General features: G+C 43.9%; 4 protein-coding genes across 5 annotated transcripts in view; 1 reads left to right on the forward strand and 3 right to left on the reverse strand.

Moving 5' to 3' along the window:
- The window catches only part of LOC306834097 (voltage-gated potassium channel subunit beta-2-like), an 11,350-nt gene extending 7,760 nt beyond the window's left edge, over positions 1-3,590 (forward strand). The window contains 3 exon segments of the mRNA XM_079359867.1: positions 531-651; positions 846-934; positions 1,385-3,590. Of these exon segments, the coding sequence (XP_079215993.1) occupies positions 531-651; positions 846-934; positions 1,385-1,474 (300 nt within the window). The 3' untranslated portion in view covers positions 1,475-3,590.
- dedd (death effector domain containing) lies at positions 2,574-11,084 on the reverse strand. Of its 2 annotated transcripts, none has more exons than XM_079359875.1 (5): positions 10,769-11,084; positions 8,528-9,149; positions 6,804-6,908; positions 6,568-6,705; positions 2,574-5,859 (listed from the first exon to the last, which is right to left on the reverse strand). In XM_079359875.1, the coding sequence occupies exons 2-5, from the start codon at positions 9,075-9,077 to the stop codon at positions 5,453-5,455; spliced, it is 1,200 nt and encodes a 399-aa protein (XP_079216001.1). In that variant the 5' UTR covers positions 9,078-9,149; positions 10,769-11,084; the 3' UTR covers positions 2,574-5,452. The 2 variants fall into 2 exon arrangements, with proteins under 2 accessions (XP_079216001.1, XP_079216000.1); XM_079359874.1 differs by having other exon boundaries at positions 8,528-9,152; positions 10,769-11,083.
- An 868-nt stretch (positions 11,085-11,952) lies between these two features.
- On the reverse strand, positions 11,953-14,141 carry LOC306834278 (phospholipase A and acyltransferase 2-like). Its single transcript, XM_079360110.1, has 4 exons — positions 14,063-14,141; positions 13,320-13,440; positions 12,501-12,799; positions 11,953-12,223 (listed from the first exon to the last, which is right to left on the reverse strand). Exons 1-4 carry the CDS (start codon positions 14,078-14,080, stop codon positions 12,125-12,127), a joined length of 537 nt encoding a protein of 178 aa, XP_079216236.1. The 5' UTR covers positions 14,081-14,141; the 3' UTR covers positions 11,953-12,124.
- Positions 14,142-14,745: 604 nt separating this feature from the next.
- Positions 14,746-22,541, reverse strand: LOC306834104 (biglycan-like). The gene is made up of 8 exons (XM_079359878.1): positions 22,428-22,541; positions 20,047-20,317; positions 18,975-19,087; positions 17,647-17,860; positions 17,440-17,550; positions 17,019-17,112; positions 16,164-16,302; positions 14,746-15,542 (listed from the first exon to the last, which is right to left on the reverse strand). The coding sequence occupies exons 2-8, from the start codon at positions 20,309-20,311 to the stop codon at positions 15,348-15,350; spliced, it is 1,131 nt and encodes a 376-aa protein (XP_079216004.1). The 5' UTR covers positions 20,312-20,317; positions 22,428-22,541; the 3' UTR covers positions 14,746-15,347.
- Positions 22,542-23,216: the final 675 nt, after the last annotated feature.

Consider the following 23,216-nt stretch of genomic DNA (forward strand, 5'->3'; position numbering starts at 1 on the left):
GTTCTGCAAACATTCAGCCACCTGGAAACAGAAAGGCTGACACCAATGCAAAACAAAACAGCATTGATTGGACATTACTAATACTGCAAAAGATCTGCAAAAAACACAGTACAGTCAGTAACTGTGTGATCAAGTAGAGACACCGTAGCATAGAAAAAAACACTTGTATTTCTCAGATCAGAGTTTTATAATTTTCAAAGAAAAATTACCGGTAGAAATTTTCTGAGATTAAAGTTACACATTTAGGATTACAAGGAGTTAGGATTTAGGATTTACAAGTTTCTTTGCATCCAGGCAATTCAGTTTAATCTTAAATTTACAGAACATTCAAGTTTTAAATGTACAAATTGGTGTGATATTTTTACTGTGTAACGTTTTACCTAAAAATGCTTCATTGCAGTGTCTTCTGTCGCTGCAGATCTTTAAAGAAAAACAGAAATGTGTTTCTGTCAAAGAACCTTTTTGTGGTCACGTGTCCCTGTCCTGCCCTTCATGATGCATGAGGCTGTGTGTCATGTTGTCTGCTGCAGGGTTATCAGTGGATGAAGGATAAGATCCTGAGTGAGGAGGGACACCGTCAGCAGGTGAAGCTAAAAGAGCTGCAGGCCGTCGCTGAGCGGCTCGGCTGCACGCTGCCTCAGCTTGCCATAGGTGAAACACAGCCTTCATGTCCTGCCTCGCCTTCATGCACGCTCACACTTTGTAGTGACAGTGACTTCTGCCCGAGGTTTAGCCTGGAACTGGAGGAGTGTTACCTTCAAAGTCTCCGAGCCGTCGATGCTGCAACAATGGATGCCGACGCGTTTCACTCACCTTCTTCTTCATGTTCTGCACTTTTCTCACAGCCTGGTGTCTGAGGAACGAAGCCGTGAACTCGGTCCTGCTGGGAGCTTCCAGAACAGAGCAGCTGCTGGAGAACATCAGAGCAATCCAGGTTAGAAAGTCAACAGGCAGCAGCTGCAGTCAACGTGTTAGCAAACGCTAAAGGGGAGGAGCCAGTTATTTGAATTCTTGATGAGGCTGAGAAGAAAACAACGTCTACAACGATGCTCTGTTGAGTTTTAGTGCATGTGTTGAAGTTGAGATAGTTTTTTTTAATGATCAGAAGAGGATGTGGGTACAAGACACGATCTGTAGGAGACAGAAATACAGAGAGCATCTTATATTTGGAAAAGAGCGAGTGACGTAAACAGCACCTGTCCTAAAAATTTCAAATTGAGCGCCGTACAGGAAAGGGAAAAAAGAAGCTGGGTGCTCCACTTCTTCTCCAGTCGAGTCCGTCTGCTCGAGGAGTTGCTTTAAATAAAAGTCACTCTTCAGGTACGACGAATGAAAGGTTTAAAATATAAAATGAATCCTTTGTCTCTTTTTGTTCAATCCACAGGTTCTTCCGAGGCTGACGCTCTCCACTATATCAGAGGTGGATAACCTTTTGGGAAACAAGCCATACAGTAAAAAGGACTTCAGATCCTAAAGGAGCAGCACGACCAACCACGTCGCACTTTCCTCTGTTTGTTGAAGAAGAATCCTTCAAATGAAAGACAGACAGCGAACAATAAAAAACCAGCAATCTGTTTCGACAGCACACCACACAGACGTGCCAATGCTTAGTTCACCTCATCTTTGCACTTACTCATTTATTGATCCTATTTGCACCTTATGCCACGTAAGAATATAACGCCGTACGACGTGCAGTCCCTGTTTATGGAGTCCAAACATAAATAAGACAGGAGTTAAAGGATGAATGTGCAATACTCATCATTATATATATGTGAGTCTTGACTGTCTACAGTGAGGGAGAAGCTGGAGTCCTGCTGGCTGTGTTGTTGTTAGCGCTGTGTTCACATGGACGGCTCCTCCCCTTGTGTGTAAAAGCTGTTTTACTCGAGGACTAGAGAGAAGAAGAAGAACATACTCACCGACTGTTTGGATGAAGAGTTTGTAGATCATCCTGCGTCAGTTCACGTCAAGCTACCCGCTAACTAAAGAGCGCTAACATTAGCATGCTAACAACGATGCAGCTCGAGCAGCCTTGTCCGCTGCTTGCTCTTAAAGGTGCTACACTGGTACTCCTTCCTGTAAACGTGCGTGGAGGAGGGGTTGTAGGTGCGTCTCTGGAAGAGGGCGGGGGCTTCAGTAGGGAGGAGGCGTGGCCTAAACAACCAGTTTGTTTTGGTTTAAAACTGGAGCTCAAGGGCGACATCTGCTGGATGAAGTCGCACATTCTTCCTTTAAATAATGGTTTAAAATTTAAAAAAAAAAATAAAACTGGGACTTCAGCCGAACCCATCCATGTTTATTAACAGTCCTACTCGTCATGTTTCTGAGAGAAACGCAAAATCTGAAGAAAGAAAACCTGACATCCAGAGAAGTTTTTTTTTTTACAAAATGTGAGCCCTGTGAGTTTCAGGACAGGATGCATGCAGCTAACAGAACACACACACACACACACACGTAAACTAACAGCAGCCTTCACGTGACGGCGTGCTGTGTGTGTTCTGGTACCCGAGGATGACAGCGATGACAGACGGCAGGAATGTGTTTGCAGGAAGAATACATTTGTTTAAAAAAAAAAACATACACAGAACTTTTATTTGGGTACACAGATTTCTTTTATGTCAACCGTTTGGCTATGTGCACTGAGAAACAGAAGAAACAAAGGTATGGTGAGGTTTTTTTTAGAGAGTTGCATTTAAAATGACAAACGGGACTAAAAGTGACATTCAGCCTCTTCTCTACTTCTGTTACAGAGTCTAAAGAATCTCATCACAAAACAGCAGTATGCTAATACTTTGATATATCATCACTGGTATTAAAACATCTCCAAACAAAGCTTCTCGGAGTCGCTGTCGTTTCCTTCTTGTTGAACAGATTTGATTTCCTTTCCTTAAGAGTCACAATTTGGAGGACTTAAAAACGGGTGATTATGGTCCTCGCCGCACGCCTCGACATGTTGGTCGACTGTGAGTATCCCAAAGAAATGTCTCCATGTTTGTACGACTGCAGAACGTGCGACTTCTGTCAAATAAGCGTGTGGCGCCACTCGGACGAAAAGCAGAGCCGATCTTTCTGTTCACGTTGGTTCAACACAAAAACATTCACCCTTCAGAACGTGGAAAACTCAAACGCTGAATCGTCCCGGCGTTAAGACATTAAAGAAGCCAACAGTTGTCGTTTCTGAATTAACTTCCTGGTCGACCGCTCGGCTCGACCTTCCAGCTCAGAGTTTCAGGAACAGAAAGCGTCCCGGCTCACTGCAGCGGCGTGAACCCAAAGTGACTGTATTGCATTAAACGGGTCGTAAAGAAAGTCACTGCACGGCGAGGCAGATCTGTAGAAGTCGACACAGTGTTAAAGGATTTCTTGCTCAAGTTGAACAAATGTAAAAAAAACAGGCAAATATGTGAATCCTCATAAATCGGTCAGACGTCACCTATGTTGCACAAATAATAAGGTGGCGTTAGCTTGTGGTGTTAGCTGAGCTCCAGTGTGAGGCGCTCGGGTCGGTGGGGGGAGCAGGTGTCTCACGTTGATAAAACAGGTAACAGATGTGATTCTGAATTCCAGACTGAAATCACTTTGCTATAAAATATAAAGTTTTACGTGTTCAGGTAAATATTGAATGCGATGACCTCACACGTCACGGGAAGATGGACCCAACCAAACACGGCCCTCCGTTACCAGCTCACCTCGCCCACAGGTTGAGATTATTATTTTGATTTTTAAAACACTGCGTCTGGAAGTGAGAAGTCGAGTCTGCTGATTTTTTTTTTCTGATTCTGGAAGAAGAAAAAAAAAAATTGGAGACCCAAAAAGTGAAGCAGCAGCCAAGGGCCAACGTCTGCAGTGATTTTCAACACCGCCGTGTTTCTCCACGTCTTACACCTCTCCATGAATTAGCGGTCGTCGCAGGGCGAGAATACGTAAACTACAGGGGGCGCCAACAGCACCGAATCTGTCGACGTCAGGACGCAGAGAAATCAGAAAAGAAATTCAGATCAAACATCTGGACTCGGTGTGGTGAGAGGCAGCCAATACGAGCGACACATTCCTGGTCATTGAATCACAGCTTGTCCTTTATTTTAAAGGTTTTTTATTATGAATGGTTACGGTGGAGTTCTTCAGCAGAATCGGAGGTGGGATGGCGTGCATGAACCTGCAGCGACAACATCAGCACAAAACGGCTCCAAATAAATCAAAGAAAAAAAGCTTCATTTGTTAGCATCATAAACTACGTTAGCTTCACATGGCTGCCTCTACCAAGACTGTGCGACTTCCGTCTCCTGCTGAAGCGTTTCATCACCAGAGCCGCTCGATAGGAATTCAAGTTCTCTCTGAGTAGACTCAGACGTAGCTTATGTGTAGTCGTAGAGGATAAAACCCTGAAGAGAAGAATCTTGAGCTTGTTGTGACACTAGTGGACATGTGGACGTCAAATCAAGACCTCGTCCACCCTGATGCACCCGGAGTAACCACAGTTCCTCTTCCTTTTGATTTGTTGTGTCAGTGTTTGGAGTGTTTCTTCAACTCTAATTTAACTTAAAACAAAAGAAGAAGCTGAGTGTTGAAGTGTGCGATCATGACTGAGAGGCGGAGTGAAGGCCCAGGATGGACTCCCCCCCCCCCCCGCAGTCCAAACTGAGTGAGCTGAGTGAGATACGAGTCGACACATCTGACGGGCTGAGCGACGTTTTGAAGTTGTTGGCAGTGACGGGGAAGAATGAGGCCAGACGGACAGATGTGCTGCTGAAGAGCCGTGTTGTAAAACAAAGTTAAAACAAAGCAAACGCACGACAACGTCAGTGACAGTAACAAAGTGTGAGCCGCTAAAAAAGGCCGGGAAGAGTTTCAGCTCTACAGACGAGGAGACGAGCTCGAAGAAATAGAAAAGAAAAAAACAACTCATTTGAAATCAAGTACAGTCTTTGCCTCTCTATAACATACAGAACACTCTCATTGGGTTAATCCAATCACTCTCCAGAACCTGGACCAAGATGAACCAGTTTGGCAATAAAGTACAACTCCCACTGGGAGTAACACGTCAGCGTTAAGCGCGTTTCCTGCGTTGAAAATGACCTTTGAACAGGGGTGAAGAGCGTCGATAGAGTTAACATGTTTACATACATGAAACGAGAACAAAAATATTCAATACAAGCATGAATCAGGATTCTCCTCCTCGAAGAAAGCAGCTTAACATTCAGAGTAATGTCAACCTGTTGATGCACCGCCCGTTCCTCTCCGCTAACGTCGCTCCCGATCACCTCGCATGCTACGCTTCGGGACGCCATGTTGGCTTTTCCTATGACCTTAGTTCTCACGGGATCGCCGCGGCGGCTCCAAGTTCATTTATTTCCTTTCAGGCACGCAGTTCAGGCACCTCAAAAACGACACATCCGCGGCGCTCTCTGTTCTCTGTGGGGAGGCACAGCAGCTGGACGCTAACGCCTGCAGTCTAAGACACCGAGTCTTTGCTCCCTCCGGGTGGGATCCCGCCGCTCGTCACCAGATTGCGCAGCAGTTTGCGGCGCCCGGCCTGGTAGTCCTCTTCGTCTACATTGACCAACAGTTTAATAGCCTCGTGGCCCACCGCCTGTTTTAAGGAATCTGTGATAAAGACCCCTTTCAGCGCCTCTAACAAAGACCCGTTGATGTAGTCCCTCCAGAAGGCGTCCAGATAGGTCAGCTCCGAGAACTTGATGTCACAGATGATGGAGCCCAAGTCTCGCGACTTGAGGATGGTGTTCGCCTGGTTGAAGCGCTCGAACTGTCGCTCCACCGCCTCCTGCTTGTTGGAGAAGACGTTCCCCTGAAGCGCCGACTCGTGCTGGCAGTATTCAGCGCGAACACGGAGGCGGATATCTGAAAGGAGAGAACATCGGCCGAGTGTCAATATCAAAGCAGGCATAGAAGAGAACACAGATGAAGCCAACTCTGTCTGCTACGATGACACTGCGATCCTGGCGGGACCGGGGGGGCCGACACCCAGCGGGACCTTTATCTAACGTGAGGAAGTCCGAACCCTCAACCATGCTTCACCTGGACTGGAACACTTCCTCTGACTACGTCTTTAGAGGAAAGTGTCGAGTTCTTCAGATGTGATGGAAAACTCAGCACATGTAGAAACACGACTGAATGATGTGAATATAACAGACGCTGTGTGTGAAAGAGCTCAGCAGCAGTCTGCAGAGACACAGAGGATCTTCACTATGAAACCTTTTCATTAAGACATGAAATCCTCAAAATGGCTTCACTCTCCAGAGGAATCAATGTTCTCTGATCCAACGGCTTCTCATCATGTGGCTAAAACACGACGACCGCCTGCCTCCTGCTAAACCACCGTCTCTCGACCGGTTCATTCTGTTCTCGTCCTTATGTTGAAAGTCAGGGTTTATTTCTAGTTTATTTCCTCAACACTCATCAGCTGCACAGAAATCCAAAGTGCTTCACACACACACACACACACACAGACACACACAGACACACACAGACACAGACACACACACACACAAAGACAGTCTAATTGAAAATGACTCTCCCTCTCTGTGTTGTGTTGTTTGTTTTTTTTACCACATGTTTGCTTCTCTCTGCAGTCAGCTGACGAGTGACTTCTCCTCCGTTTGCGGCTCGGTGTGGGAGGAGTCGGCTTCGTTCGGGGCGGACCAACGTGGGGTCCTGATGGGGAACAGCAGAGGACCGGCTGAGGACCTGAAACGGGACATTAGTTTGGACTTTAATGACGCTTCTCTCTCACAGTGCGTAGTTAGTAAAAAGACAATGAGAACAGCTTCTACACTGACACCCACCCGATCTCCGGTTGGGCACGGCGTCCCTGCTCTGCACTGCTCCCCGCGGTGAAATGTAGCGCACCGATGTCTCTTCCAGGTATTTGTCGACGGGGTCAGGGCACACTGAAACAACATTTGAGTTCTGATGTTATTTTTAATGCCAGTGCTAATCACCCGACCCAGAGCAGCGGGCAGCTTCGATGCTCGGGTGACGGTGACCCATCAACCGTGATCTACGGAAAACCTCCGGAAACTGACGAGGACAGATTCAGCACTGAATGAAACCTTAAAGGGACAGAGACGTGTTCGTTTCTGAAGGCTGAAGGAACGACGTCATTCAGGAACTACGACCAGCCAGAACGAGGAAAAAGCCTTAATCCGTCCTTAAGAACTTTAAATGTCTTTTTAAACGTGTCAAATTTTAAACGGTTAGGCGCCACCATCATCAACTCAGAGGAGTCCATAAAAATGAACCAGAGCATTGCCTTCATTTTGAAACGTGGTTATTCAGATTTCTGCACAGATTCATCGTTTGACTGAAAGCAAACATCACAAAAAGCTGCGTGTACATCAAGCAGAAAAAAAAATACTAATCAGTGATTCTATAAATTTGTGTCCTCATGCTCACCAGAAACCGATCAATAAACCTCCGTATTGATCCAACACTGGGTCCTAAAAAAAAATCCTCTCTGTCTGAAACGGTTCGGTTTCAGCTGCCGTCTCTTTAAGGCCCCTCCCTCCCCACGTGCCGGTTATGATTGGTCAGCGCTCTGGAAGCCTTCCAGGGGCCGAACACTGCAGGGCTGCTCTCCACAGAAGAGAGTCTATAACAGGTTTCAGCGGCTCACGTAGAGGCTCGAAGCCGTCTTGGTGAAATTCTTGGATTCACATCGGGGAGATGTGGCGTGATTAGCAGAACAAGCCGTTAAGCGCCCTCTGCAGACTCATCCTGGGATTAGTCTGGGCTTAAAGCATCGTAACACTAAACCCACGTACGGAGTTTTAAAACAGAAACCAGCACCATGATAGGTCAGACCAAACCCCACGTGAGAGTCTCTTCATGGTTTGGTTCAGGAGGCGGATGCTGCCGGTCTCCATGAGGTAAAAGATTTAAACGGTCTCTCACGTGATGTCATGGTCAAATGTCAGACTCAACCATTCACACTGTCCCAACATCAGAACCTTTCACAGCGGTCCTTCCTGTGACGATGCTAAATATTCTTTCACAAAGATATTAGTTCACAAAAGCAACAATCCGAGTGCCCGAGTCATGTTAGGGACATATCAGAAAAAAAAAAAATCGATTTTCATTCCTGCAATAAAAACAAAAGAATCAATATCAGCTGGCAGATCTGTAAACCAGGGAGCTTTCCTCATCTGACACTGGAATTGGTTCAAAAGGATGGTGTGTGGTATTCACCTTAATCCAATACAGCTTTTATAACTACTGTCTTAATTGTTGTTTATGAATATATGCGAGACACAAGTCACACAGTGCTGCGTCTGTCTTTAGTTCTTGTTATCCTGGACGGCTGTCAGCTAAACAGAGCTCGCACAAGAGCTTCAATTAAACGAGACGGAGCCAGCTCTCGTCTCGTGGCTCAGTGGAGAGAGAAAAGGAACAGTTTCTTTTCTGAGTCGACGTATATACAGCTAAAAATAAAAATGCAGGGTGATTTTTCCCCTTTCGTAACAGTTAAACACATCAGCAGTCAGTAATTACATCAACTCATTATACTCACCAGCCTGCCGTTTCCTGAGTGTGACATAAGGCAAAAGGTCGTGGCGAGTGATAATCCTTAGAAGCTGGAGAACGTGTCGGAAGTTAGTCTCGTCACAGCGACCCTGACGCTCTAAAGCCAGCAGGAAATCCCTCCCACTCCTGATGCCGCCCCGCTCATACTCGTCAATCACGTCCACGAACAGGAAGGACAGTACTCGGACGTCCCGGTGCGTTAGCTGGGCTCCAACGATATCAAACATACGATGGAGGGAGTAAAGGCCGTGGGAGTTGTCCACCGCTTCCTCGGGCCACGGCTCAAAGCCTCCATCTCTCCTCGACGAGCTGGAGCTGGAAGCAGAAACGTTCCTATTGGCCACGTCCCCGCCGTTCGCTGCCACAGCGGAGCAGCCCGGCCTGCCTGTTAACGCTCTGTGGTCCGCGGTGGCGCCGCTTTGACTCGAGTCCAGCTGGTTAGCCTGAATGTGAGGACGGGCCTGCTGAGCGGAGGAGTTCTGCGCGAGCTGGGGAGGGATGACAGCACTGGGTAGCTGTGGCTGCTGTGAGGTCATCTCAGGACCCGATGGGGATGAGGGACTCTCAGATCCCTGCAACCACTGCTGCCTTTGTATGCGCCAGCTGATCTGCTGTGCACAGAGAGAGGGGGACACAAACACCTTTATCATCTCACACCATCATTAACGTTGGTACCCATCAGTCTCCACCTGCAGAGACATCACGAGTTGACCAATCACACATTCAGGTGTGACGTTAAACTCGGCTCTAACCATCAGGGTAATGATACTCTCGTTTAAAACCTTGTGCAGAAAAGTTCCGTCTCACACTCTGGATTTTACGGTTCAGCAGCTACAAACCTCTCAGCTGATTTGTAGGAATGTACCACAACGCTTCACCTGAGGGCAATGTGACATTAAATCAATATCACGACGAATTAAACATCTGACCTCGCTGATGATTATTTCAGGTTTGTTTTTTGCCCTCATAGTTCCCTGATATGGTCTCTACTGTAAATATGCTGGACTATTAAAGCTGTGATCTTCTCTCTAATGGCAGAGTGAATATCTGATTTAATTTTTTATTTAATATTTCAAATAGAAATCGAAGCATCGCTTGAAATGAAAACGAAACATTTTAGTTTTTAAAATAGAAAAATTATCTTATTGAAAACAGTAACATATAAATAACCTGTTTTTTCTATTGGACTTCTTTGTGTTTTGTCGAATTACCCGGCCCTGATCGACCTTCACATGTTGAGCCCAGATTGAACAGACGTCGTAGATATCATTCAAGTTCGGCCGTTTGTCAACATCGAGAACGCAAAAGATCGGACTTGCGTCAGAGTCACCAACCGTCGCATCCTTGTTAAAAAAGGGGGCGTGCCAAGAACACTTCTGGAAATTTCAACTGTTTTTGGCAAAATGCGACCGTGTGTGTTGGGCCGGTAACTCGACCACAAAAGACTATGATTCACAGGTGCACCAAAAACAGACAACGATTGTTGAGAAACCGCCTTAATTTTGGATATATCGGCCGCTGTCCGATATCGTGCGTCTCCATGGTAACGGTAACTCCATGGCAACAGATGAAAACACTGATACGTTTAGATATTTTTTTTTAAATGCAGAAATATTTTTAAAGAGAGCTGTAGAGGCCCTCACATAATAAAGACACGTTGACATGAAACAGTTTGAACTTTATAAACAATACATCTATTTTTTAAATGACGTAATGTAAGACGATTTAATAAAACAAAAACAACGCGTTTGGCTTCCGTTATAACAGCTAAAACAACACGTACACACGAGTCCCTAAAATAAGTGTGGTAAACACAGCTTCGCGCTGGTAAACAAATAAACAAAAACACAAACAGCTGTTAAGACAGACGAGCAAACTGTTATGTGTTTAGCGGAAGTAAGCTAGCAAGCTAACGCTCGCGACGCTTCTTGTGCGATTTTAAAACAAGAGGCGAAAATGTTCATTTGAGGTCTAAAAACAACAAGACAGCACTGGGTTCCGATCCAGTACACGCTCCTGATAGCTACGGAGCTACGAATACGCGATGTTAGCGTGAAACAAACACATTTCTCCTTTATTTGCGTCTCTTGTGTTAGCATTAGCTCGTCGTCAGCCTCTGTGTAGCGTTAACGACAGAGCACACACACACACTCACTCACACAGGAAACACACACTCACACAGGACACAGACAAACACACACACAGGTGTTCACAGGTGTTGTTTTACCTCCTGTCTTCTTTGATAATCTTGACAGGTCCGACGCTTCCACTGTCTGGTTAGCAGCTAACGCCACGTTAGCCGCAGAGCTTCTTTAAGGGCACAAACAAACACATCCGGGTAACTGCACGCTGCTGATACACGTGTAGTGTTTACAGTCTCTAGAGTTGCGCTCCAGATTCTTTTCTTCCAGTAAATGTGAGTTCGTTTGATGTTTTTTGGGGTCCTCAGACAGACATCATGGGGAAAAAACAAGCAGACTCCCGTTCTTCAGCTAAAATGAAAGAACTTCCGGGTCGGAGTGCATTTGACTTCCGTTCTCTTGCTCAGGTGATTGCGTGATGCTGCCATGTCGACCGATGACCGCTTGAGTCTGAATAGAACAGATGATTTTTATGAGACTGTTCTGTGTGGTGTCAGATATGTCAAAGAAAGAATGTGCTTTTATTAAAGGGATTCTCTTCTGAACCATTTATTGTTTTTTTTTCTCATAAAAATTGAAAAAAATAATTATTAACTCTAATTAATCATTGTGTTTTTATGTTATTTTTAAGTGGTAAACGTACAAAGGGTTCCTTACAGTATTACTTAACGTATAAACAATACCTGTGGCTCACGAACTATTCTAACACAACAATCTTGGCCCTAAGACACCTGGGCATGTAGCTGTTTGTGAAAATCTAATAGTTAGCCTCTGATCAAGACCATTGTTTTCGAGAATAAAGCAGGATTTTTTTTTCTCGCTTACCAACTTGATGGAGAGGCTAACACTGGTACTTATTTAAATTAGGGATTTTTTTATAACTCTAATCTTGCAGGTCAGTTTCACCCATAAAAAAACACATCAGACGAACGTTGTTTTTTTTGTATGAGATTAATAACAAATGTTATCTGCAGACACTTAACAAAAGAGCAGGTCTTTATTATCTACAAAGACCCAGCATTGACCTGTCATGAGCACTGAGCAACATTTAGCAAAGTTACTGTGACAATATGACGTCTATTTTCACGGGCACCTATTAATGTTTTTTTTTTTTTTTTTTTTTTCAAATACAAACTTGAAAATATTTTAAGAAATGAGAAGTTGGAGATGGATGCCCAAGCACTCCCTTTGATTTTGGCAAACCTATACGTTTAGGATGTCTGGCTCTGGTACCGAGAATGTTCCTACCGAGAAAAGAGACACCTTAAAGTCAGAACAATCGTCCACTTTATTAATTGAGCATGAAAAAACATCAGTTGCAGCTTAAACATGTATATTTTCAGTTAATATAGGCCAGAAAATGTTTAACCCCACAAAAACAGCTACAGGAATGTAAATTGGAAAAAAATGTGAATATTTAAAATTTAAAAAATAGTTAAAGTTCATCCAAAGAGGTCTCGAGTTGTATCGTTTGAGCTGACAATTTCGCTGAAGGCTGTGGTTGCCTCCTCACACTCCACGTTCTTTGATTTTGCAGGAATCTGAAGGAAGGATGACAGAACAGAAGAAAAAAGTCACTCAGCATAACATGGTGTGATTTTTATAAAGTAGGACCTGCTGCTGGATCAACCTCCTGCATTAGACCCACAGTGATACCCATCAATCATCGGGCTCCATGCTGCTCCTATGCGTCTATAACACTGAAGAGTAACGTGAACTGATTTCACACTCCTAAGATTCACATAAGGTCAAACCAAACCATAGTTTAATAATTCACAGTCTGAAACTCTTATTCAAAAAACAACACTGATAATGTACCTGGTTGCACACAGCTCTCCCGTAGCGTACAAAGGTGGCGAAGTGCTCGCAGTTGAGAGTGAGGAGTTTATACGTCAGTTCCTGACCAAGAAGGGCGTCTCGCCGTCGCCTCATGTCCTCCTGCGCTGTTGCTTTGAAGGCGTGGCGGTTGTTTCCGATGGAGACGTGGGCTCCTTCTGGAACAGTCACCTCACCGATGGGCATTCTGCGGATCTTGGTAACGCCCAGAAGAAGGTCCCCGCATATCGGGAACATTGCTTGTAGGTAGGACCGCACTTTGTTCATGAGCTTTCCCTCTTCTAAAGAATTAGACAGATTACATTCAGCGTGTGCAAAGTTTCACAATCTAGAAAGGTATCCGGTGACCTACCACGCTGATCCCTGTTTTTAAAACTCACATACAGTGTTGCAATGCTGGATATCTATTTATACATATGTCATATGATCACAAGGTAAACACAGGTTATCCCAGGATAAGTCTGCAGAGGGCGCTAAACGTTTTATTCTGCAGATGAGAAAACTTCAAGCCTCGACAGAACGTTAGCTGTTTAAACCACACAGACTCTCTTTCTCTATGCTCTGGAGAGCAGCCCTCCCCTGGCAGCCCTGCAGCGTTCTGCCCCCTGGAAGGCTTCCAGAGAGCTGACCAATCAGAAGAAAGTGAGCACATGAGGAGGGGGGGCTTAAAGAGACAGCAGCTGAAACTATTGTGGTACTGCTAACTTAAACATGTTATGAATCACATTGTACTGTATCATTCATCGTCACGTTTTATATCGCATCGTCTCTTATCTGGGTTGTGCTCAGTGTTGTCCTCACCTGCGACAGCAAAATGGATGACAAACCCATCTTCATCATACACTCCCCAGTGTGAATATCCGATGGGGTATGAAAACTCTATCAGGTCTCCAAACTTGGCAGTGGACACAACTTCATCAATCTGTGTTCAACACAAAGCGTGACAGTTAAATGACGCTTAAAGAAGCTGACTTTTAAAACGTCTCCACCCTGCACGCCTCCACGCCCTTCTTCTCCCGTCTGAGAGCAGGTTTAGCTGCATTACAATCTGTGCAGCGAGTAACTGCTGCTCACGGGGAAACACTGCTCATGGTTTAAAGAAGTCACAGTGTTGTTGTTTTTGTTGTTAGCAAAGCATGAACAAACATGGTGGATGATTTCAGTCTCTTATAACTATTGAAGCTAAATAGACTGATTGTACGTTAGACCGTTTCAAAGTTTCAGCTCAATAAAGGCAATTCAGTATTATGTAATAAAGAAGAACTTATTCATTATAACTGTTTAGATATTCCTCAGACACATAGTTGACAAACTGATTTTGCATTATCTTAAAGTAACATAGCATCAGCCCAATAACTTTTCTTTTACCACTCCAGATGACTTTGTATAGCATGACTAACAGACGTACAAGGCCTGACTAATGAGGAATAAATGTGCAGCAGCTGTCGTACTGTAACAGAATCATTTGCAGTCAAACAGAGAATATTCTTCTCAGTTTGGTCTAATTGTAGGATAAACGAGAGCGAGAGAGGTTTGTGTCTTACCTGCTCCTTATACTCCATGGCTGACTCGATGTGCGTTACTGTGCAGTCGGTGGTATCGGCTGTGAAGCAGGTCGCCCTCGCTGGGTGTGTTTGTCTGAGAATCTGGTTTGGACTGTTTGTCACTTGGACATTAAGCAGCTGATTGGCTGATACAACAATGACATCTAAGGCCTGGGTTTAAGAAGCAATAACACACCTGAGAAGCTACTCGCGCTTTCCATTAAAAATATTTAAAGATTGAAAAATGAACATTCAAGACTCTGAAACTTCTGTAATCTATCAATATCTCCTCTCAGGGGCGTGGCCATATTTTGGATTGGGGTGGCCCGACTGGGACTCTGACTTGTGCAGGGGGGGGGGGGGGGGGGAGGGTGAAGTTTGCATGCACACACATGAAGGAAGAGCATTCATTTTGTCTTTCTGTCTGAAGGAATCACATCGTCACGAAGTAACACAAGATAATGGCAACCTCTTCAAAGGGGAAGTTTTCAAGGACTCAAAACAACATGTCCGTACAAAGTCACAATTTAAAGTATTTTAAAAAATTGTAAACAAACATCTGCACTCTGCAAACCATGAGCTGCCTTTTGAAGCACATCCTGAAAAGTGGATTTCAACACATGTTGCACCTGTGGCAGGGCTCATAGCCAATGGTAGTCAAGGAGTGTGGCACATTTGGCCTATAAGATTCCCAGAGAGTTGAGAAATGAAGAGGAATGATGTGTGAATATAAAAACAGTGATTATGACAGTACTTAGTGCAGACAACGTACAAGACTTTCTTTCACTCCTGTCTTTATTTCTTTGACTTTTATTGCTGTTCCATATTTTATAGTATAAAGGGAGGGGGCAAAATACCTGCAACCAAAGAAAAACCTTTGCAGCACTGAGAGACAATACATCGTTTTTTTCCCTGTCTAAATAATAGCAAAGAGTATGTTTCACATTTGTTGCTATGACTGGACTACACCACCAGAGGGCCCCATTCTCCCTCTTTCACTGTGTTTGTAGCCATTCTGCCTTTGAGTTGTCAAAACATCTGGAGCATTAAAGTGATGCGTTGCTCCTTCGCAAGCTTAAAATGATATTAAATAGTCAACTTGTCAAAACGAGGGGCCGTGCTGACACCCGTCCTGTATGAATCAATGAGCACCTACAACGTCACTTCAAGAATGCAGAACTATCTGTGATTGTTGTGCGTTACATTTACAGAGCGATATAATTAACTTAAATCTATTGTTTTTTTTTAAAGTTGCGTGTTAAAAGGTAAAATGAAAAGGACAGAATTACATATTGTTTCCAAAGTGAACGGCCCTGCTGCTGCTGACACAGTGGAAGGTTCCAGGCTGAATCTCCCAGTACTTGAGGGGGTTGTTGAACAGACTGATGCCGTTATATAAAGTCTTCTTCATGCTGAAGCCTTTAGGACAGAAGTCATTCACAGCCACAGAGCTGATGTTGTTTGAGTGCAGGTACACCACCTGGTGGAAAACACACAGAAACACTCTGTAAGTCACATGGGTCACAAATCTCCAGGGGACTCAAGTAATGACAATGCAAGAAATGTCTCAGCAGTACAGTCTCCACCTGCTGGTCAACGACACAGATGCAAAAAGAAGAAGTTCAATTCTACATAAGCTGAAGAGCAAATGAGCAAATCTTCTCACTTGATTTATTACCTCATTTTAAACTTTTTTCCAAATGAATTTATGGCCTCAAAATAGTTCAAGGTCTTCACAAAGGAATGTTTTTTAAATGATGGTCTCATGTGGAGTTGGGTGTGTAAGAGACCTGCAGACGTGTGCACAAATCTATAAAAATGATAAGATATATTCATGTAGAAAAACTGTGCAAATATGTACTAAAAGTGTATGGCCTCCATGAATGCATTAAAAATGGAAAACTCACAAATCAGTGATATGTGATGTTACATGTTGGTAAAGATATGCATGTCTGCCTGAAGCCCAGGCTTTCTGCTCGCCTGCTACTTAAACTTAACTTGCATGTAGTTTAAAAAATGCAGAAAAGTTCAGTCTTAATTGATAAACAGAAATAAAAATGCACAGTCTTTGCTAACAGTGGCTGTGTTAAGTCCTCCTCACCTGCAGGTGTTTCATCTCCGGCAGACCATCAGGCACACGAGACAGCAGGTTATCGTTCAAGTGAAGTTCTCTGAGATTGTGAACATAGTACAGGCTGCCGTGCTCGATGCTGCGGATCATGTTGTGACCAAGGCCCAGCCTGCAGCAGCAAGAAAGAGCAAACGCAAACACAGTGAGACCTTTACTCACAATGTTTACTGAGACGTGTTCGACCTCTTTGGGTGTCTATGTGAAAGTCAAAACCAAAAGAGGTGCCACTTTACCATTTCATTGATTAAATATAAAAAACAACTGAGAATAAAACTTTAAAAGGCAGTCTAGGAACGTCCAACAGTCAAGTCTATGTATTTCTTCAATCCGGGCCACAAGCCGGCCAAGACGTCCAATTGGAGCCTGATTAAGTTGAGCTGTAACTGGGCTGATATGAGGGCCCAAACTGGGATGTGAGTCCACCACAGTTGGTAAACAAAGGGTTAAAGGACTCTGTACAGGGTTTATAATGGATGACTGTATCCTGGATGTATCTCGCCTGTGTTCTCTTCAGGATTGCCCATAAAGAGACCAAAAGCACAATATCTAAACTCCAATCTGAGCCAGTAAACCGTTGGGTGGGTATCTCTGTGTGTTTCAGAAATTATATGAATTCAGTCAGTTTATGTTATTGGTCGTTTTTTCCAATGGAACCAGTCAAATTTTCTTATAAGTGAACTGGATCAGATTTAATATTCGAGGGGTTCTACCTTCACTTCACAGGCCGGAGGCGGCTGACAAAGAGACAAACATAAAACCTGGAAATGTAACATCTCTGGAGAAGTGAATGGTAAACACAATGAACTAGAAGTCTGTGGGACTCACCTGTAAAGCTCTCCATATTCCATCAGGTCCTCCACATTGATGGCCTGGATCTGATTTTGATCCAGATGTAATTCTTTGAGATTAAAAGGTAGACCTGACACGTGGGAGAAATGGGAACATGGTTAAAAAAGGAACGAAACAGAATGATCTATTTATATGATCACAACTTACTGAACCTGGTTACACGATTTCACCTGTGTTTGCTCTCAACTACAAACCAATCATAATCAAGCGCTCCGTGTTTTTAAGACATAAGGGGACTTTTAGGATCGTATTTCCCGTGTTGGAAAGTTCCATTTAAGTCAAGACATCTCGGCCTCTGCTATTCCACGTGTGTTGAATAAACCAATAAACGTGTTTTCTTAACATTTCGATCAGCGGATGCTTCAAATGAAAGGTAAGCTAACGTGAGCTCTTATACCTTTGGGGACGCTCGTGAGTTTGGCCTCAGAAATGCGCAGGAACGTCAGCCTCAGTCCGTCGAACGCTCCGGCCTCCAAACCGCTGTTCTTGATGGGATTACGACCCAACTCTGTAATAAAACGATTCACCTTTCGATGAGTCACGTCCACAAAGAGCTGACTTGATTTTAAAATCACCACCGCTACGATTTAGACCAAGGTCTCACCGATACAGTTCATGTGGTAAAGCCCAGAGAATGTCCCCGATGCTACTTTCTTGATGCGGTTGTCATGGATACGCAGCTCCTCCAGAGATGGGGGCAGTTTCTTGGGGACAGTGGTCAGCAGGTTGTGGGACAGGTAGAGCTTCTGCATTTGCTGGAGAGGCAGGAAGGCACGAGGGTGGATCTTCGAGATCCGATTGTTCACCAACACCAGAGCCTGTGAGAAAGACAGATTGTACATTTTAAGAGCAACAAAAACCATTTTCTTGGCTCCAGTCGAGAATCATTCCTTAAGTTTCCGTCTGAACTCACGCTGCTGAAATCACCATGGACTGTCGAGTGTTTTTCTGTATTGCTAACAACAAGCCGTTCTTTGAAAGGATTGTTTGTCCTCACAGCGAGTACGAGCCAGAGGAATAATTATAGCCATCAAGACCAGGAAAATCTAGTCTTTTATAGAAAACCCTGTGTGGCTGTGGCTCAGTTAGTCGAGTCCGTCTTCTCTGAACCGGAAGGTCGGGGGTTTGATCCCCAGCTCCTGCAGCAGCATGCCCGACGTGTCCTTGGGCAAGACGCTTAACCCCAAGTAGCTCCCGCTGCTTGTTTGCGGCGTGTGAATGGGATCAGTTGCTTCTGATAGACTCTGGTGTGAAAGAGCTCTGAGTCCATTTAGTTTAGATACAACTCGACAAAGTTTAGACCCTTGATTCTGCAACCTCCTGTGGGCGGAGCGTTACGAGCAAAGACAAAGCAGGGGTCGGGTTACTTGGTAAAAAGGTGACAAGGTTTTCTTTGGGTTGTGGGCGATGGATGGATCTTCCAGACACATGATTATCACTGAGGGGAAAGTGCCGTCACTTCTTGTTGAGTTATGTCTGCGTCCAGGTCACTGTGAGGACGAAGCTTGATCTAAAGGAGGACTTAGTCGAAGAGTTTAAAGATGTTTCTGGGCGGAGCCAGAAATGCAATCCTCTGTAGAATTAAAAGGTCGAGCTATGTTTAGAAGAGTTTTGGAGGAAGAGAAGTGAAAAAGATCTTTAACCAAGTCCCTTGCCTTTGGATCAGACTTTGAATCTTTTAATGCATGTACACAAAGCACCTTGTGTAATTTAACTAACATGCAAGTTATGATGCACTTTATCATCCTCGGACTTAAAGTGCTGCAAACGTTCAGCTGTCTCGATAAACACGTTCGACTTATTTAAAGCTTAACGAGTGTTTGTCTTCCACGTGTTGTTGAAAGGTTCTGGTTGGGAAACGCTCCTGCGGGTTTGTCTTATGTGAGCCAGTGAGCGCTGTTCGCTCTGAGGAACGTGTCGGTGGGTTCTTACGTAGAGGTTGCTCAGCCCCTTGAAGTCGTTCTCTCTGATCTCGGTGATCTGGTTTCCCTGCAGGTCCAGCAGTCGGGTGTCCGGAGGGAGATCGAAGGGCACATAATGTAAACCTTCGGAGAAACAGAGCGAGTACAGGAGATGAATTTAGAGTTACCTGTTCTGAACAAACATCTTCACAATGATGTCAACACTTCAAAATCACCTTAAAGAAACTTCACCAAACTGCACAGAAACTGTTCAGACTCCACGTTGGGTTGTCGGTTCAGATCTAGCTTATAGTGATATAATATGGAGTACAGCTGCTCACTGCACCTTCAGATAGAAGGTGGGGAGTGGTCTTCTCTTGCGCGGGAGGATGATATACTCTTCTATCTTTTTTTTTTTAAACATAAATCCCTGAATAGACGTCGCAGAGCCTCAGATTTGACATTCAAAGTTCTGTTTCACCACAGACACTTATCCCAGAGAGTCCGGGAGGTCCTCGGTGCATCTCCACTACAGGGACCGAGGTCTAAAGAAAGTCCAGAACAGTAGATCTCTGTCTCGGGTTGGACTTTATCAGACCTGCTCCACTTGCTGTCTTGTGCTTCTTTAATTTATATTTGAAACTTGGAATATCTGCCTCTAGTAGTTTTGCACCTAACAAATTAAATCCTGCAGATAATTTACACTCTGGAATAACAAAAGATTTCCACTCCAGCTCAACGTGTGATTCTTTTTACAAAGTCCTCCTTTTTTTATTTGTTTTTAATTGTGCAAATTGGAAACCAGGGTGATTTTTTTTGAAAGGCTTAAATTAAGGTTTGAACCCAAAGAAAATCAGACCGGAGCTGCCTTCGCTCCCTGAAACTTTGCCGGATCAGCTATTTTAGAGTCTGAGCTGTTTGTGGTATGAAAGCCGTTCAAAATGAGAAGCACATTCTGTAATCAGATAAACACGAGGTAGTGTTTTGTGGCCTTTGGTTTGAGTGAGTACGCTGCACTTCCTTAAGTATATACTTTGCTTCAAAAATGGAAAGTAGGCAGTAAATGTGGAAGCTCAGTGTGTGACTTGTGCACACACACTCACCCCGGTCAGAGCATTGCACAACCTTCAGGCTGCACTGACACATAAACGGACACAACGGATGGTCAACTTTGACCAGTTCCTGAAAGCCCGATCCCTCTTCTGCGTCACTCATCATCGTCATCAGCAACTTCTCGACGTCCACAGTCTTCCCCAGCTCCGGGAGGCCTTTCTGCTGGAAGGGCAGGTTGGCGGAGGGGGCAGGCGACGGTGATACGTAGACCACGAGGAACAGAACGCAGAGGGGCCACATGACTGGGCCGCTCATCTGGATCTGAGAGGAGAATTTAAAAGACAAGTTCACACATAATTTAATGAACAGTTTGGGATTCCACAGAGTGTCAAGTTATACGCTAACGGAGGGACAGCCGTCAATTTATTCTGAAGGATCAAACACTCAAATGAGGGTGTCAGGAGGGGATGCGGTTGGAAGTCATTCTAAAACCAAATGTTCCAAGTGTGAATCACATTGATCAGTGCGCAAACAAAAACCAATCTGCAGCCGTAGATTCATTTGCATGATGTATCCCATAATGCATCCCTTCTTTGTAGTCGTCAGGAGCGAACCCTGCATTTATACAACATTCATCATCACAAAGTAAAAGCCACCAATTAAATGGTTAGAACTAAAATATCACAAAGGATGGGGGGGAGACGTGGATCTAAGGCTGGACGTATGATGTCTGATATTTTCTTAAAAGTTGTTTTGATGAAGAATAAGAAACGGTTCGTTCAGAAGACCAGAAAACAAATCAAAGAAGTTAGAACAAATGTTATTTAACTCCGAATCAGAAATGAGACATTTTAACATGAAACGTCAAAGACCCCATAAAGGAAGATAAACGATTTAGATCCATAATGAACACTATAGTAACTACAAAGCATAATAAGAGGGTGACTTATAATAAAAGAGGGGCGGCTGTGGCTCAGTGGTCGTCGGTCATCTCTCGACTGGAAGGTCGGGGGTTCGATCCCCAGCTCCTGCAGCCACATGTCCGATGTATCACGGTTTAGCTGGCAGTGTGTGAATGTGTGTGAATGGATGAGTTAATACTGATGGACTGGTTAGGCTTTAAGGAAATCTTTGTCATAGCTTAGTTTAGATATTTATCGTTACATAAACCATGATTTGTGCCTGGTATCCATCCCATCCATTCATTATCTACACTACGTATCCAGTTTGGGGTCACAGGGATGCTGAAGCTGATCCCTGCAGTTGTTTGCCGAAGGCTGGGTGCACCCCGGTTGCCAGTAAAACCAAGCTCTGGCATACAGAAACAAAGAACCAGGCACAGTCACATGCACTGCTAAGGGCAATTTTTAGAGTCTCCAATTAACCTAACGAGCATAACAAGCCTCTTTGGGCTGTGGGAGGAAGCCAGCGTACCAGGAGGAAACCCACACATGCAAACTCAACACAGAAAGGAACCGTACCGACAGGGAGCCTTCTTGCTAGGAGCAGACAGGGCTAATTATCAACAATAATCATTCATCAATGTCAGTTAGGCAGCACGACTTGCAGCAAAGTCTGCAGGGTAATGATGACCCTTAAAGTTTAGGGTTTGCACCAAGTGTGACTTCACCATTATTGAATCTTGTGTTTATTTAAGATGTGTTTTTTTTACGCCTATTACGTCTTCTATAAGACGCAGTGAAATAGATGACAATGCAAAAAACACAACTCATAGTAAAGTGTTTGTATGAAGTTGTTGCCTCTAAAGTCTCTCCAGGCGTTGCATGGACTTTAATGACTGTATCAGCATCCCTGTGCACATTAATTCTGAACCGCTTGCCCTCCTCCACAGCGAGGCCTCTAAACTCTAAACTCTGCTCCCTACTTGAGAAGAGTTTTTTTATAGCACAAAATTTATGGTAAGAACCTTTTTTTTTTTTTTTTTTTTTTTTTTTTCACAGAAGTCAACAGAGGGTGAGGGAGGTTTATGTGCAGCCTCACTCTCTTCTGCAGGAATAAAGGAGCCTGATTAACGTGAAGCTGAGTGTTAGTTTCTTGAATTTCCCTCGGGATCAATAAAGTATCTATCTATCTATCTATCTATCTATCTATCTATCTATCTATCTATCTATCTATCTATCTATCTATCTATCTATCTATCTATCTATCTATCTAATGAGCCCTGATTTCAATGCAGACTTCAAGTGTTTGAATACAACTTATAACGTGCTTGAACAGAAGCGTGACAGAATCCATTTTAAACTCACACAGAAGGATTACAAACTTTTTTTTTGTGAGCAAAAAATTAAGTCACAATAGTTTTGCATGCTGTAAAATACAGAATTGAAGTTGTTGAAGCATTAATCTAGTCTTCAATGAGTCTCTTACTAAGTCAACTTATCGGCATAATAAGATGTTGGAGTATACATACCAATTCTTCTGCTCCAGCACACTGAAAACAAAAAGAAATCTCCAAATGCAATGAAGTGTTTGTCTACAACAAATGTAGTTCCTCCTCACTTCATCTTACTGAAGTCCTGCAAAGAGAGATCCTGACAAGACTAGAGAGAGAGAGAAGGAGAAAGAGGGTAGTGCTTAAATCATTATGACTGAATCTTCTGTCAGGACCATCAAAATACTCAACAGCCAATAGAAAAGCTGCAAATATGAAAGCAGTAGGAAGAGGCAAACAAATGCAACTTTGCACAACTATCGTTTAATGTGATTTTATAGGAGTGTTGACTTATTTTGAAAGGTCAAATATTCTCCTCTTCTTCAGTGTAAATCAGTGTCAGAGCTCCTCTTCATCATGTGTGTGAAGTGTGTTGATGTAAATCCACTCTGATCCTGTATTTGATCATGTCTATAAACCCCTCTATTTCAGCCCTGCTCAGAACAGGCTGTTTCTGTGTCTGTAGCTTTAAATATGTAAATGAGCTGTGTCTGACCACGCCCCCTCTCTGGAAGGCCTCGGGTGTACTCGGTGCTTTCTCGCTCCGTGTCCTATTGTTTACGGTGAGAAGGAGAAGGCAGGTGTCCTGCCGCCTCTCCAGCTACCAGACCTACTCTTTTTTTCATCAGGAATTTAAACCGACGACCGTCCGGTTCCCACGGACTGAAGTACTAATCAAAATCTGCAAACAGTGCAAAACATTTTCACTTGTTGATTATTTAAACCCACACAGTGACTAAAATGAGCTTGCTCTTTTGAAAAAATACT

The sequence above is a fragment of the Symphodus melops genome (genome assembly GCF_947650265.1).
Source record: "Symphodus melops genome assembly, chromosome: 13".
Classification (NCBI taxonomy): Eukaryota; Metazoa; Chordata; class Actinopteri; order Labriformes; family Labridae; genus Symphodus; species Symphodus melops.

Bases quoted from the DNA above. Each gene is read 5' to 3' on its own strand.
- LOC306834104 (XM_079359878.1), bottom strand. From the start codon at position 20,311: ATGAGCGGCCCAGTCATGTGGCCCCTCTGCGTTCTGTTCCTCGTGGTC. The intron at 17,113-17,439 runs GTATAAGAGCTC...CCCACGTGTCAG, and splicing joins ACTCACGAGCGTCCCCAAAG to GTCTACCTTTTAATCTCAAA. The intron at 15,543-16,163 runs GTGAGGAGGACT...GTTTTCCACCAG, and splicing joins CGGAGATGAAACACCTGCAG to GTGGTGTACCTGCACTCAAA.
- dedd (XM_079359875.1), bottom strand. From the start codon at position 9,077: ATGACCTCACAGCAGCCACAGCTACCCAGTGCTGTCATCCCTCCCCAG. The intron at 6,706-6,803 runs GTGGGTGTCAGT...GTCCCGTTTCAG, and splicing joins CGTGCCCAACCGGAGATCGG to GTCCTCAGCCGGTCCTCTGC. The intron at 5,860-6,567 runs GTAAAAAAAACA...CTCTCCTTTCAG, and splicing joins CAGAGAGAAGCAAACATGTG to ATATCCGCCTCCGTGTTCGC.
- LOC306834278 (XM_079360110.1), bottom strand. The intron at 12,800-13,319 runs GTGAGGACAACA...CTAATTCTTTAG, and splicing joins CATCCATTTTGCTGTCGCAG to AAGAGGGAAAGCTCATGAAC. The intron at 12,224-12,500 runs GTACATTATCAG...TCCTTCCTTCAG, and splicing joins GGAGAGCTGTGTGCAACCAG to ATTCCTGCAAAATCAAAGAA.